The 17,049-nt window shown below is 41.7% G+C and overlaps 1 protein-coding gene across 4 annotated transcripts in view; it reads right to left on the reverse strand.

The window, feature by feature from the left end:
* The window catches only part of RHOBTB3 (Rho related BTB domain containing 3), a 28,169-nt gene extending 16,748 nt beyond the window's left edge, over positions 1–11,421 (reverse strand). For 2 of the 4 annotated variants that reach the window (XM_042866266.1, XM_042866263.1), the window contains exons 1-3: positions 11,138–11,421; positions 10,774–10,990; positions 645–837 (exon numbers count right to left, since the gene is read on the reverse strand). In XM_042866266.1, coding sequence (XP_042722200.1) covers positions 645–837; positions 10,774–10,990; positions 11,138–11,139 — 412 coding nt within the window. In that variant the 5' untranslated portion in view covers positions 11,140–11,421. The remainder of the gene's footprint in view (positions 1–644; positions 838–10,773; positions 10,991–11,137) is intronic. The other 2 variants (XM_042866264.1, XM_042866265.1) reach the window with 1 other exon arrangement.
* Between the last annotated feature and the right edge of the window lie 5,628 nt (positions 11,422–17,049).

Consider the following 17,049-nt stretch of genomic DNA (forward strand, 5'->3'; position numbering starts at 1 on the left):
AGTTTTAACTGTTACCGAGTTCCTTAAAAATCCTTTCTCCATCACTGAGTGAAAGGATATGCAATTTGGTTCTGGCAAAACTGAACGTTAGGTCCACGGAATATAAACCTCATGTTGTTTATAAATGTGCTCATCCTTCACTCTTAGCAGGTGGGATGCTCAGAAACATTTGTTTTAGTCAAACGTGTTAAGTAAAAGTAACTCGAGCTGACGTTTGGCATTCACCCCTCACGGGTGGCTGCAAGCTGATGCACTGAGTTTCATGCCATGTGCTAGAGATACATGATACCTGCAGCGTGGACAGAAAGAACCAGTAGCTATAGAACTCATCTCATACGCTCAGACTCATGCCTCCTAAGCCCAAGAGATAGACTAAATCCCCGTGTATGATGACTTCACAAAAAGAGTTGCTGCAGAGGTCAGGGCAGGATAGGAAGCCTTTTGTCACCAGGATTAATTCAGCATAATGTTCCCGCCCACATGCCAGCCTACAGAACCACAGTACATAAGCATATTACTGTCATTCTGACAGACTAATTGTGTGTGTTAGAGACCTGGAAAAGCAATCAGCTTCTTGTGAAATTACTACATATCTCACTTCTAAGTGATATTTTAACTATAACTTCAGCAGATCAGATACATACCGTTTTTTCTTGCACCAACAGCAGAAATTATTACTGGAACTGAACAGTGGTTTAATGCCTTTTTTATCATTGGAACATAACTGTCCTTTAAGTCTTGAAATGAAGTCTTGTCATTGACAGAGTATTTAATCACAATAATATCAGCTCCTCCAATGAGACTGCTAGAGGTATACCAGTCACTGTCAAATATATCCTAAATGGGAAAAAAAAAAGATCAAGAATCCTCCTGGCCAGAGATGGAAAGATGAACTATTCAACATTCTTTAATGCAAGATCTTAGTGAAGTACTTTCCAGCAATATTTTAATTTCCTATTCGAAGACATGCAAATAAGACCAGAATTGATACTCTGTAATTCTGTTGTTTGGAAAACAAGTCATTCTAATTGTGTTTATCTAGGAACACACTTACCAGAAGAAATACTGTTGTTACAGTCACTTAGCTTTTGCAAATGTTTGCATGAAGGAAATAAAAGAACTTTCAGTGGTAGAAATCCGTTACTATAAATTTCATAGAAAATCATTAATTATCAAAATATTTTACACAGCTGTGTACAGAGCACAATACTATAGGAACATTTCAATATGAATTTCATCAGTGGAGTGTAATTATTACCCACTTCATAAAAACTTCCAAGTAGAAACAAACATCAATATTTTCACTGAAAAGATCTTAGTCACATAAGTAACTTTCCTTCCTTGACTTCCCATTCAATTTGCCATTATTCGGGGCTATTAGATTAAGATTTACACTCTTAAAGTATTTTGTTTCCAATTAATTTCCATGTATTACACCTACACGTAATATGCAATTAATATTTATGTATTTATCATTTGCATGGCAACTGTAATTTCAAAATATCTGCTCTATCGAGGGCTAATTCAGAAATACCAGTAGGTTTTCACATATGCACAACTGAAAACTCTTGACAAAAAGAAATCTGGAAATTATCCAGAGAACTGAGAGTCAACTCAAAATCCAAAAATAGGAACATCTTTCCGAACAGTTCTACACAGCATGAGGACAACTTGGAAGAAAAGATGATCTTGAGAAAAAGAATGGAAACAAACAATGATGAAATATGGAAGACATGGAAGAGAGGAGGAAATGGGCACAAAAGAAGTGACAGGAGAACTGGCCTCAAACTGAGGGTTGGGTGAGTGGGAAAATGCATATGAGTTCCGAAGAATGGGTCAGAGGCATAAAAACTTTACAGTTAGGAACCAAAGACATTCATAGAAGATTACTAATATCAATGGGTCTTTCATAGTCAATATAGGTATTTTTGATCACTTCAGAAGAGGCACTGTTCCACATCTGCCTGAATAATTAATATTGTCCCCACACTTAATAAGAAGAGATAGCACAAACTTGATGGAAATCTATAAATCAGCAAATATTTGCCTAGAAAGACCTTCAAACCCCATCTTATCCGAACCAGAAAGATCCAGATTGCTACCCTGAACACATGTGCTTCAAAGTAAATATTGACACATTAACTTAAGTACCTCTCTAATAAGAATACTGGGTACAATCCTTGGTGAAAATCAGCCAGATGAGCATTCACAGAAACTGATCACATTGCCAGGAATAAGAACAGGAATATTCAGGGGGAAGCTATTACACTTTATAGCTGATAAATGTCTCAAGAGAAGCATTTCAATAGGGTTACATGAAATCAAAGGTTTAATGAAAAGTAAAACACAAACCAAAAAGCAGTAGAGAATATTTAGCTATTACATTTGAAAGACAGATAGTATGCCTGTTGCTTAGCAACTTCCTTCTACCTGCTCGAGTTCTAGCCCAGCACATTTGCACATTTGTTCCTATGATATTTGGGATGACCAGTAATATCACCACTGACAACTTCAAGCACCAGTGCACAAATACACAAGAATTCCCAGTAAGCTTAACCATCAATAATATAACATTTATGGAAACTTCCTGCTAAATGTAACAAGTAATTTTTACGTGTTACATGTCTGTAAATGTAGGTCTTTCCATTTTTTAACTGAGATAAACTTCTGATATACTATAGTATCATTTCATATCACAAAGAAAGACTTTAGAAAGGTTTATGAGGTTTTGTGAATACGAACTCAGAAATCCTTCCAAAAAAGAACCAGCTGTGATCATAAGACTTAGCTTCAGCCTAAGCCTAGACCTGAGTTGCAGCAGAGGAACATCTGTGTCCAGAAAGACCTTCAGACCCCATTTCATCCAAACCAAAAAGATCTGGATTGCTACCCAGAACACGCGTGCTTCAAAGTAAATATTGACACATTAACTTAAGTACGTCTGTAATAAGAATAGTGGGTATTCTTTCTATAGCAAAGCACCCTGTGTCTCCAACCTGACACCAGCCCTGTCAACTCTGGACATGACATGAACTCTCTAATACACACACTCTGCTCTGGCCTCAGCCCTTAGCCCAGATCTCCAAAGAGACCATAGTCCAAGAAAAGATTGTCGTGGAACACCATCCATGCCCTAAATCCTACTAATGACAGCTCTAAGCCTCTTCTTCTTGCGAGAATCTCAACAGCGTATTTTGTACTTGACTTGTGTTTGACTGCATTGTGCCATTAACATTATAGTAGCTTAAGAACTCAACATACAGCAAAGAAATACATACACTTTCCCTTTTGAAGACAATGTTAATAAGAAAAACATTTCGTTTGGATGACAAAAGAACAAGGACAAGAAGACCTGGCCATTACTTTGTATGTAATGGGCTAAAAATCCTTTTGTACTTTTGTGTCTCCATCTCTGCAGCTGTGGCAGTATCCTCAACAGAAGCAACTGTGCAGATGCATGAATATAGCCATTTGTTGTTGAATTTCTAGGAAAAAAGGTCTTACGGACACTTAGCACAGGCTGTAGCAAGTTCTTAGTTGCATGTGGCTGCATACTGCAGCAGTTTTGTGGAGATCTGTACTTTTGTCCACTACCCTGTGTCACCACTGTGTGTCTCTGCTAATCCTAAAAAGAAGCATTTTTAGCAACACTGACAAAGTTCTGGTGGGGATGGAATCCTCTTTCCCAGGAAAAGAGCCAGTCCTGAGCATATGAAAGAAGGTAGAACAATGCTGGATGCACCAGATCAAAGCTTCATGACACCCAATTTGAACTGTGTTGTGCAGTTTCCCTAAACTCTCACACGTGCCCCAAAGCCCACTCTTGAAAATGGATGTTACCTGTACAAACGTAGCAGAGTAAGACACATCCCCAGAGGTCTTGTTGCAATTATTTGCATTTTGCTTCAAATGTGGAGTATTTCTTTTAGATTAGTGCTTTCATGGCAGGGAAAATGCTTCAAAAATGTCTCTGACAAAACAAAGGGATTTTTGCTCAAGATAGCACTAGGACAGAGCATCTGGAGCTTTAGCCATACTAAGTACTTCTTAGTTATCAGTTTTAGGAAAGTTTTAATATGAAAATTGCAAAGGAGTTTCTTTAGATGATAAGTTCAGGAATAACAATAACCAGGTTCTGTCTATGACACTCATGTAGCAGCTACTTCTCGTCACACTTCCTGCTCTTGGCACAGTCTACTTCCCGAGACAGACACTCACAAAAGAATAAATGCATAGTCAAAGTTATTGCTCCAATAATGTGACCTTATTAGTTATGGCCAGAGGTCTGCTGCTATTCCGTTTGGGACTTAGTAGAAAACAAGGTGCACTCCTCCCTTACATGCCTCCACTATGTACCTCTCTCACAAGGTATTCTCTCCACTGGTGAATCATGCTTCTCAAGAAGTTACACATTGAAAACAAAGCTTTTAGAGGCAATGAAGACGTGGTTTTCCTGCAAAATCACATGGCTCCTCTAGAGGACAATAGTAGCTTTGTCATAAATAATTTATGAATGCCTGTATGGAATTGCAGTGAAATCCACTGTGCCCTTGCAGTGCCCACTCTCTTTCCACAAGTCCATGAGGATCTCACTCTCCATTTAGCCCTGGATAATGCACCACAGCAGCAGCAGCAGGGCATGGGAGTCTGACCATGGCTGAGTCCCATTCCCCATGAGTTTTCCTGGGGTCCAAGATGGTTGTGCCATGGCTGTTGGGAAGCTCACCTCTGTCTAGGATCATGGATTCACTCAACATTAACTGAGCCTTCTCTGCATTGTTTTCTCGTAAAATGATGTAAGAATATTTGTAAAAAGTAAAATTAGGGAAAAATAATTTACCATGTTTTGAACACTCACTGTAATCTGCCAACATCAGACAGAAAATTTTTAATTGAGAAAAGTCAACATACCAAAAAACAAAAAATTGCAAATTATGGTTTTGTCCCAAAGCAGTAATATGACTGTATTTTTAAAAACAATGAATAAAATTAAAAGGCAGATGAGGCTCCTTTGGCTTCAGACATACAGAGGGCCACCCAGCCTAGCCAGAAGGCTGAGCAAAAGGATATTGCTGCAAAGGAAAAGCCAGATAACTGCACCATGGATAACACCATGGAGACAAGAAACCTCAAACAATTCAAAGAAAAAAAACAAAAGGAAGAAAAAAAAATGAAAGAAGAAAAAATGTGGTAAAACTCGTGGAAAGACATAGTGGAAAAGCAGTTTTCTGAAAAAAAAATCAAAGGAGAGCTTTTTAAAATGGCAGTTAGCATATCTGTACAACAGTGAGTGTTAATGGAGGTCTGCAGCCCTGTGGGTAGCACGGCCTGTACTTGGGAGCAGGTGTAAGCACAGCACATCCCATTGCAGCTGCATGGTCAAGCACAAAGCACTCCTCAAACTGCAGCTGCTCTCCTCTCTCCTTTCAGAACCTACATGCCCCAGGGAACACAGTGATGTCAGAGGTTTAGATTCCAGAAATCAAGCATCTTTTATGAACTAGAGGAAGCAAGCTTCTGGACATATTGCTCCCTGAGGAAGAATAACAAGTCACTCAGAGAGGAAAAAAATATGAAAAGGAGAGTACAACCCCTACCTGGAACTGAAATGCTCCAGTGTCCTTATGGTACTGCTCCAAACAATGGAGGAAAGAAAAAGTAATGCAGGCAAGGGGTGGACTCACAATGTCATTCATTCATTCATATTTTCCAACACCCCAATTCAGCAAATCAAAATATAAATTATAGTTTCTGTGCTATACTTCGCTCTGAAGTTGATAAAGATATACTTACCATTTGATACTGCAGATTGTGGATGTCTGTGCTTTTCCTGCAGTTTTTACCTGTATACATGCAGCAGTATAACTGAACTCAATATAAAGTGACAGAAGATTCAAATCACAGACAAGTCAACTCACTTCCAAAGACTGTAAAATCTAATACAACCACAGCTTCCTAAATAAAGCAACCTTTTCTAAAGTGAACCTTAGAATTTACCTTTCAAATTATTCCTTGCAAATTTCTAACTCCCGTTAATCAGGTTTATAAAAAAAGTAAATAAATTAGAAAAGGTATGATATACTAGTTCAGTGTGCTTTATGAGATCCCAGCTTGAGAATGCAGTAGCAACTTATTGGTCACTACAAATAAAATATGCAGCAAGGGTGATAGCATACACGTTTTCTCTAGTTCTTCATCTCCCCTCTCATACCAGGTCCATATTTTTTGTCCAAATGTGTTCCAGCCATATCAATCTCTAAGTAATGGTCATCTGGTGTATCTGTCCCTTGCACATAGAAGGTATCAGCATGCAACTTTGCAAACACAGTGGACACAGCAGGACACAGAGATATACCCAGCACCTGACAGATGGACATCAGTGCCGTTTTGGAAACAGTGACATTTTACATATACAAAAACAGATTTTGAAAAGTATGCTCCATTACTATCTCTAAAGCCCCAGGTCTCCTGCATGACTGAGGGGGGATGGTGAGCACCCTCCCCAAACCCCGCAGTACTCTCCTGCACCCTGCAGCTGCCACCAGGGTACAAGTCTCCTCACAACACACTGCTGCTGCTTTGCACATTTGTAAATATGATTTTGTTCTTGTAATTTTCTAAGAATAGTGATATCAAAGATTGCAGCACCCAGCGCAGGCAGTGAACATACTAAAAGTTCCTGCAGGGTCAAAACAGAAATGCTGTGTGAAAAAAAAGCAGCTCTAGCCTCATATTAGATTAGGAATACTACTTCACAGAGCCGGTAGAATTTCTGCCTGTGACAGAAATTACCTATAGATAACCATGCCCAAGAAGCTTTACTTCCTTGCTGGACAGTTTGGTAGCCACCTCCTGTCATCTAATACCACACCCTCACCACTGAGCTGCTGCTCAACAGCAGACAAGGATAACAATGCCACCACAGAGGTGATGCTCATTGCACAGTCCAGATCTCTCATGTTTCTCCAGCCCAGCAGGACTTCAGTAGCTCCTGAAAGACCCTGACACAACCCAACCCATTCAAAGAGATTTATGGAATGCAGCAAGATGCCAAGAGTTCAACCAACCCCACCTGGGCTTTTGACACCCAAGGAGTTAGAGACGTGCACATGCCTGCAGACAGCACAAAGATGTGGTGGGATGTGTCCCACAACTGGAGCATTATAATGGAAGGATACAGGATCTTCAGGAAGGACAGACAGTGGAGAAAATGTGTTGCCACTCTCTGTGTCACTGACCAGATGAAGCACATGGAACTCTGCCTGAGAAGCAGACGGTAGCTAATGGGTTAGAATTAAGAGGAGAGCAGGAATAATTCACCTTACAGTGGGGGTTCTACTACAGGCCACCTGATGAGGAAGACTGAGCAAATGAAGCCCTCTATAGACAGACAGGAATCTTGGATGACAATACACCAGGCAAGTGATAGAGGGCTCAGTGAGGAGAGGTGCAGTGAGGAACTTCATTCTCATCAACAAGAAGAAAAGCTTGTGGGGATTGTGTATCCTGAATATAGTCCTGGTTGTAGTGACCATGAGATCCTTAGGGCAATCAGGAAGGCACACAGCAAGCTCACCGCTCTGCACCTCAGGGGAGCAGGCTTTTGCCTCTTCAGAGAACTGCTTATTGGGGTACAGTGGGATAAAGTCCTACAGGAAAGAGATTTCCAAGACAGGTGGTTCATACCTAAGGATCACCCCCTCCAATCTCAAGAGCAGTGCATCCCAACAAAGAGGAATGGCAAAAAGGCCAGTAGGCCTGCAACAAGGAGCTCCTGGGCAAACTCATACACTAAATGAAGGTCTACAGAGGATGGGTAACATGGGAGGAATACAAAGACATTGCCATAGCAGCCAGGGATCAAGCATGAAAAACTAAATCTGGGCAAGGATGTAGAAGGCAACAAGGAGGGCTTATGTAAGTATGTTTGTGATAAAAGCAAGACTGGGGAAAATGTGGGCCCTGAAGGAAACAGGAGTCCTTGTTACTTGGAATATGGAAAAGGCTGAGGTACTCAGCCAATTTTTTTTTCCATCTTCCCAAGCCAAGTGTTCAAGTGACATTACCCCTCCAAAGGAAGGGACTGGGAGCATGAAATACTATCCACTGTACAAGAAGATTCGGTTCAAAACCATCTAAGGAATTTGAAGGTGCACAGGGTGATGAGATGCATCTGTGGGCCCTGAGGGAACTGTGAGGTAAAGTTGCTAAGCCACTATCCATCATATTTGAGAAATTGTGATGGAGTTCCCACTGATTGGGAAAGGGGAAACACAATTCCCATTTTTAAAAAGAGAAGAAGAAAGACCTAGGGAACAGAGACCAGTTAATTCCATCTCTGTGTTCAGCAAGACAATGGAGCAGATCCTCCTGAAAACTATGCTAATGAATACAGAGAACAGAGAGCTGTTTACTGATAGCCAGCATGCCTTCTCTAAGGGCAAATCATGCCTGATTAATTTAGTGACCTTCTACAAGGGGGCTCCCAGAACAAGACAGACACAGAGATACTGGAAAGGGTTCAGAAAAGCCCACAGAGGGCTGGATGACCTCTCCTACTGAAGAAAGGTCGAGGGAGCTGGGCTTGTTCAGCCTGGAGTGGAGAAGGCTCCAGGGAGATCTCACTGCAGCCTTCCAGTATTTCAGGGGAACTTACAAACAGGAAGGAAATACGCTTTTTACATGATCTGATATGACAAGGGGGGATTATTTTAAACTAAAAGAGGGAAGATAGAGGTTAGGAAGAAATTCTTCACTGAGAGAGTGGTAAGAAAAGCTGTGGATGCCCCACTCCTGCAGGCACTCAAGCCCAGGTTGGATGGGACCCTGACCTGGTAGGTGGCAGCCCTGCCCATGGCTGGGGGTTGGGTTTGTAGGCTTTAAGGTCCATTCCAACCCAAGGCATTCTATGACTCCATGATTATACCACGATCCGTCTCACAAAAGAACCCAAAAGAAAACTTTGTAAATTGTACCCACGATGCTTTTTTCAGACAGCGAGTTGAACTGAGGAGCGCAGAGGGCAAAGGCAGCTTGCCACCCTTTAATTAGTAGACTCATAGTAAATCAGTGTATTCGTTTGCTGAGTTTATATCTAGTGCTAGCCTGCCTTAGCCATGTGGATTTAATCTAGATAAGATACAAATTGAGGTAAAATGGAAGTTAATTTCAAATGACAGAGATGGAAACAATACAAAGCCCACCATCCCAATACCTTTAAGCATCAGTAACACATAGGAAATAAGAATCCTTTTCCTCAAAGAATGTGAAGTGTTAGTAACAACTATTCTTGTGGAACCATCAGTCACTGTTCTCAGCTGTAATGCAATATGTCTACAAAAAGAACGATCCTGCAAGGACAACAACGATGTCAACAAACCTCAAGAATCTAGACTATGAACACCAATCCAGTTCTGCTGAACTCTAACAAGCAAACAGCTTCTCTCAAAACCAAAGCCCTCCCAAGGAGTGCAGTCCAGCTATCTGAGATGTCTTTGGCTAAGTGAAGAATGCCTGTTGTTCCTCACTGCTCCCTCACCCGGCTCCTTCAGCTGAAAAACGGAAAAACAAGAGGCCAATCCTCAAAAATATGATGCCATAGACAACAAGATAGCTTTTCTGTGCCCAAAGTGACAGTGTTTCCAGAAATGAAGAATCTTGTTCTCTGGAAGGTCAAATGCATATAAACCAACACAAAAACATGAAAACTGCATCTTAAAACTAGGCCTACCTGTATTTCCTATCCTACCTTTCTCCAGCTATCACTGTCCCCTTCCAACTTCACTTACTGATCTCCCTTGACATCTCCTGTGAAGTCCCACAGCAATGAATAATATCCAGCAACTTTCATTCATTGCTGTGCTCCAGTGAACCAACCAAACAACATGTGACACACATGTAACAAGCAGCTTCAAAGACTGAAAACAGAGTCCTCAGTTCCATTCGGTGTCTATAAGTGATTTTAAAAAAAGAATCATATGGCAGGTTGATGGTTGAATCAAATGATTCAGTTTTCAGATTACAACCTCCTAAACATGAATTTCTGCAACTTTTGGATTCCTGTAGATTCCAAAACAAATTTCCCTTGCTGGGCTGAACAATTACAGGTCTGATTATGGTCTCAGAATTTTAATTCGTTAAAGCTATTTTTTTTTTTTAAGGCAACAAACTAGTCATTAAATGTTTAATTAGAGATTGCCAGTGTCATTTCTTGTGTGATCATTGTCTGTTCATATTTGCAGTTGTGTCACTTACTAACAAGGGTCCCAATAACATGGTCCAGTGCCAGAACTCTTTTTATTTACCTTCCAATGTAAGAAATATATAATGATTATAATAGAATTAAAATGACTCATTTTAATGTATTATGTGTATTTTGCCAGAGGACAAATAATAGAATATGTCACTTTTCAAAGCTGGAAAATCGTATGCCTTTCCAACTTTACAGGAAAATAATATATGTTTTATTTTACTGTTGGTGATAAATATGTTGAGAGAGATTTTATGATGCAGTGTCACCAACAGTGTTCTTGTTTATCTGTGGATTATTTCCAGTGAAGCTTTCATCAAACAGCCTGCTTGAAAATACCATCTCCCACCTCGTCAATGAGAAACTTTCTGCCACGGTTCCCTGAGACTACAACACGCTTTGGTTACATTTTAGATGAAAACGTGATTAAAATCGCGGGGTAACCGAAAACCGAAATTTTTCTATTTGATCCAAGCAGCCTGCCCCGCTAGGTGCAGCTGCATGGATCCCGGCGGATCTCTTACCCAGAGCGGGCAGTCGTGCACCACCAGCCTGACATTGCCGAAGACGCAGGCTTGGTACTCGGTGGTGACGGGGCTCCTGGCGTGCTCGGCGGACGGGCTGCTGTCGATCTCGGAAATGAGAGCGCTCCTCCTGAGATAGCTCCACATCAGACTCGACTGCTGGCTGTCTTCAGAAAGCACGTCTCTCTCATTCCCGAAAGCTACAATATTAACTGACCTGGAACAAAAACAATGAAAGACCAAGGACAGGGGCGAGAAAGAGCGAAAAAAAATCATTAAAATCAAAACCAACGCGTCAGTCCTTTCGAATCCTCTTCCTTAGCTCGGCGTTAGCACCCCCGGTAACCAGCAGCGGAGCACGTACATGATCTCGGATCCAACAGCGGGGCGAAGCGGAGAAGAGGAGCGCTGCTGCTGGCGCTACCAGCCTCCAGCCCGCTCGGCCGCCCGCTGCTCCATGCCAGAGATTACGGATGCGACGTCCGGGAATCTCGCAACGTGTCCCCGCTGCGTGCGGATGCCCGGCTCCCTGCTGCCGCTCCAGCCGCCGTGGGAGCAGCTGTTGCAGCCGTTGCGGCAGCAGAACAAGCAGCAGCAGCTCCTGCTGCACCGACCCGCGGCTGGAGCCGAACCCCACACGTACGCCGAGCGCCGGCCGCTCGGTCACGGCCATGCATCCTGACGTCAGCCAGCTGGAGCAGGGCAGACGCAGTGGGGAGAGCGAGCTGACGTTGTGCGGGCCGGTGGAAAGCTGTGCGGCCGCGGCGGGCACCGAGAACAGCATTGGGCTGCAGCGGGGCACTCTCCGGCGCTGACCTCCTGCGTCGGGCCAGGGGGTGTGCGGGACAGAGCAGTGCGGAGGACCGGTCGCGCCCTGCTCGTAGGAGTCAATTAACATTGGGCTGGTGGCTTCTTAAATGCACTTGCAGATTTTCCAGCGTTACCGTGCTGTTTACAACACTCTTTTTGGAGCCGAGGGTGCTCCGAATATAATGCCTCCTATTTGTTTCCATGGAAACTACAACGCAGGGTAAAACAGTACAACTTGACAGGGAAAGCTCATTGCTACAAAACTATTTTTCAACATAGTCACCACCATTAGGCAATTCACGTGAACGAGCTGATTAATACACCCTTCATTTTGTGGTGTGACAGCTGTACATGGCCATCCTGAACGTGGCTTGCCTTTCACATCGTAGGTGCCGCTGCTGGAATGCACTACCCACCCCTTACTGTGCTCCATCCACTGTTTGGTCTCTATCAGTGTTCAGCAAGCATCAGCAAATGTCAGTGGGTGCCACTGTCTCTTCATGAAGCAATTCAGTGACACAACTTCATACACTTCTTTGTCAGACACCATTCTGTCAGACTGCCCCTCTGCTGCAATCTGTCACACAGCAACAACATGCAATGGGATAATGGTGCAGAGATGAAACCTCTACTGCCATACACCAACAACCATCTGTGATCTCATGGGCCAGCATCATAAAATATGAGGCACTATTTTTGGAGCAGTCCTCCTAAAATAAATACTAATGCAATCCCACCTGAAAACAAATTCAGCCTGAAATCACATATTTTCTACCCAAAGCTGCTGCACACATTACTGTAAGAAACAAAACAGAAACACTTTACAAGATAAATGAACTCCTTCAGTTGGGTGAACACATCCTGCTGTTAATCCCACAGCCAAGGACTCATTCAGAACAGGCCTCGTTAGGAGTATGAGTAGAATAATTAAGAGAACTTTACTTTGCAACAGTGCTCAATCTGAGAGAGTACTATTCCATTGGTTCCAGAAGTGGGAGGTGGTGATGGTCCACTGACAACGTTTTTATTATGTATTGATGGACTGGACCAAGCACTGGTATCTGACACATACTAATGAAGACAGGCAGTAATTTTTGTATTTTTATTATAAATTCTTCAGGACCTTCTGAAGAACAAATGGGTACAGAAGCGAACAAACAATATTTACTAACATTTTCATATCTTGCTTCTTACTTTATTCCATTTTTTTCTACTAGTGAAGCTAGCTTTGTTTAGAAAACAAATGACAACTGGGGCTTTGTTTGTCTGTTTCTAGTTTTCTTTTTGTTTTAAAAAAAAGTCTGATTCTTTTTCTTAGGAGCAATAAAGCTTAGACAATGAAAGAAAAAAGTTTTCTTTTTCCCAGATGATTGCCAGACTGTGATGTGTTGTCTTCCACACCGAAATCCTTAATGGTGTCCAAACACTGGATATTTGAAAGTTCACTTCATCAGAGCCAATCCACACTTTCAGTCGTGCTCATTAATATACTATTCAAAGGGCATAAAAAATTCCATAGAATCCTCAAATTTGATCTTCTAGTGGTCTAGATTTTGAAAATGAGGACATCTGATAGAAAACTCTTCTAAACTTGGGAACATAACCTAGTGTAGCTAAGTATGCACATGTATGCACACTTACATGTATATATGTATGTGTGGAGACATATGCAGACGTACACACACATACACAATTATAACAGCAGTAAGAAAATGGAAATGGTAAATAAGGCAGATTCATGAGAAGCAACCCAATTAATCAAGACTTCATCCAACATAGTATAATTGTTGCTCTGCATCTAGTTCCAGGGGGACCTGAGTTCTCAACAGGGCTGGAGGGATGCAGAAAACATTGTCTTTTCATTCATTCCTCAAATCACACAGAGGCTCACCAGCACTGCCAGTTCTGCACACAAAACAAAAGAAATCAAATGCACAATCTTTCCTGACAAAATTGAAATGATATTTTCCATTGTAAGGAGATAGATAGCTGCAGCCAATCCAAGGATAAAGACTTTTTCTTTGTAAATGCTGCAGTCTTACTTTCATGGATTCAGGTATGACAGATTGCTCCGTATTTTTACGACAGTGAAATGATTTGATGCATTTGGATTCAACCTTGTTAAGATCCTGGCCATTCGCTCATTCTGCACAACACATGGAGCTTCTGCTCAGTTGTTAATAGGTTTTACTATGTGACAAACTATGTTGTTCCCAGAGAGAAGTAAGTTTACATTATTTATTTATCTTTAAATATATATATATATATATATAGAAAGAGTCTCCAGATAACAAAAGATTTGTGTGTGTGTGTGAATAAAAGTGTGTTCTCCTAATGCCTTAAATTGCATTGATACCTGTGCAGAACTACAGGGATTGCTGTTACAAGATCACACAGCCCAGACCTCTTGCATAAACAGAGCATAAACTGACAAAAGGAGTTTTTCTGTTGTTGCAACCATCTACCAAATTGAAGCCAACAAAAGCAGACTGTATGTGAGAAAGCAAGGAATAAATAGTGTTAAGGACTATTGGTGGAAGTACTACAGAGACGAGTATTGTTTCCCATAGGTCTATGTTTAGACTGGTGCTCTTCAATATCTTTATCAGTGGCATAGACTGTGGGATTTGATGTGCACTCTTCAAGTTTGCTGATGACACCAAGCTGAGTGCTTGATACAGCAGAAGGAAGGGATGACATTTAGAGGGACCTGGACAGACTTGAGAAGTGTGTGGACCAAATGAGGATCAAAAGGATGAGTGCAAAGGTATTACTCTTGGGTCAGGGCAATCCCAGGTATGACTATAGATTAAGAGAAGTAATTGAGAACAACCCTGCAGAGACAAACTTAGGGGTCCTGATGGATGGAAAACTCAGTGTGAGGCAGAATTGTGTGCTTGTAGCCCAGGATACGCTATATCCTGCACTGCATCAGAAAAAGTGTGATAGCAGGGAGAGGGAGGGGGTTATTTCCCTCTGCTCTGCCCTGTAATACTGGACCCAAGCTTGGCGCTTCCAGCACAAGGAGGATGTGGAGCTTTTCGAGCAGGTCCAGAGCAGGCCATCAAGATGATCAGAGGGCTGGAGCACCTCTTCTGTGAAGAAAGGCTGAGGGAGCTGGGTTTGTTCTGTCTGGAGAAGAGAAGGTTCTGGGAGACCTCACTGTGGCCTTCCAGCACTTTAAGGGAGCTTATGACTTTCTAAATGGTCCGATAGTGATAGGACAAATGGAAACAGTTGTAAACTATAAGAAGACAGAGTGAGGTTAGATGTTAAGAACAAATTCTTTGCTCAAAGGGTGGTGAGGCATTGCCCAGAGAAGCTGTGGTGCCCCATCCCTGGAGGCACTCAAGACCAGGTTGGATGGGGCCCTCAGCTGGGAGGGTGGGCAGCCTTGTCTATTGCAGGGTGATGGGACTGCATGGGCTTTAAGATCTCTTCCAAACGATGCCATCTTATGGATCTGTGATTCTATGACTACGAATATTTTTCAGCAAAACCACACCAGAAAACAATTCTGCCAAGCCGATCTGACTTGGCAGTGCCCAAAAACTTGCACAGCAGAGCAGATTTCAGAGGTGACAAAACCACTGTCCCAAACCTCAGAAAATTGCATCAAATCCATTAGCACAAATATGGCAAAACTGTGGACCAGTAAAAGCTCTTAAATTTTTTTTTAATTAATAATCAATTTAATAAATTAAATAAATAAAGTAAAAAAAAAATTGCTTTTTCAAAGGTGATCATTACCTCCACATTTGCTACTTTTACAGTCATGTAAACCTCTATCATAACCCACTCAGCTTTCCCCTCTCCAAACTACAGGCCAAGTGAAGGCAGCTTCTACATCCTCCTTGTCACTCAATCTCATGGTTATCTACATCAGAGATCTTCTCCCACTTCCCAGTTCTGTGAGGTACTTCTGTTTCTGAGCACTTGGCATCTGACCACCTGATAAGAACTTCAGTATCATCTGCAGACTTGAAGATTTCACTGTTGACTTCCTTCCACAAGTCGCAAGTGAGGATATCAAGAGAAATTGGAGGCTTATGTATCAGATCAGGGAATCCCCGTCCTTGGAAGCATTCAAGGCTTCCATATAAGACACATCCTTGAACAATTTATTGCAACCAGACCTGCTCAGAGTAGGTCTGATTAAGGTTAGATGACCTCCAGAAGGTCACTTCCGACCTAAACTATTCTCTGACTCTGCATATCTCCTTCCGAGGGCTGACCACTGAGCCCTGTCCTTCACTTCCTCTTTTTACAACAGCTTTCAATCAAAACCAGATCTCTTGATCTATCTCGTGGCAACTTATTTTCTTTACAAAGTTTAATGAGCTTTACAAAAAGCTTCTCAAAGGCTTTCTGAAAATGCAGGAGGATTATTGTACTCACACAACCCCCTTTATCCACATACTCACTACCCTTCTTCCAAACTCCACTGATAGATGTCCCTTCCAAGGACACCCAGAGAGGCACAGGACTGCCCTGTCACAAGATGTTGCTGTAGCTGAGGCAGGGTGGAGATGTCATACCCTGGCACATTTTGGAAGTTCTGGGCTATTATAATTCACCTTATGATCCTTCGGAAAAGCACTTAGGTCTGAGTGGCCCAGTGTGTGAATTCCACAGGGGAATGTGCTTCAAAATTGCTTAAAGTGCTCTTTGCTTACCCACAGTTTTGTTCATCAGTGTGTAAAGTTTTTAGGTTTTGTTGCTAAGAAGACCTTACAGTGGTCTTTTAGATAATATTCATCACACTGGGTAAATGAAGATGATCTGATAAATACCTGTTAAGCACGTGAGATAATGTGCATTTTAAGATGAGAAAATTAAGGAAAAAAGATAATGCCTATCTATATAAATATCCACAGATAAATATGTGTGCAGCAACATTGTTAATGCACAAAATGGTGTCAAAATTCATAAAGAGTCATAAGCAAAATCTCTTCAGCAGTAGGCTTTCCCTTTAAAGTTAACTTCCAATTCTTACTATACAACAGCACTTCCTCAAAATTAAAAAAACACAACACACTGTTAATTAGATGACATCTTTAAACTAGTCATCGTATGGTCATTCCATGCTTAAAAATTTTGCTTTGGTTTCTCCAGATGACAAGACTGGAGCACACGCTTGGAAAGTATCTGTCTGCTGAGGAACTTTGTTGGATGATGAACTGTACGTGTGATGTGAGAACTGGCACCTCTTAAAAGAGCATAAATGAAAACGTCCTTACAGTTGCAATCATCTTGATGAGCAGAAGCCAGTCAATCCTGTCTCCATAGGAGCATAAATTTCTCTCTGTACTGAATGGTTTATTTTTTAGAAAACTAATAGGAATGTAGTATCTTCAGGGCCTTTTCTTTTATCAGCTGATATAGTCAAAGTTTATTGCTAAAGGCTGACATTTGTACAGACATGGATCTTGTTACTCTCTGAGATTTACTTCAGATGGAAATGAA

Source organism: Lagopus leucura, unplaced genomic scaffold (genome assembly GCF_019238085.1).
Source record: "Lagopus leucura isolate 7727_CA_CO unplaced genomic scaffold, USGS_WTPT01 Super-Scaffold_810, whole genome shotgun sequence".
In the NCBI taxonomy this organism is placed as follows: domain Eukaryota; kingdom Metazoa; phylum Chordata; class Aves; order Galliformes; family Phasianidae; genus Lagopus; species Lagopus leucura.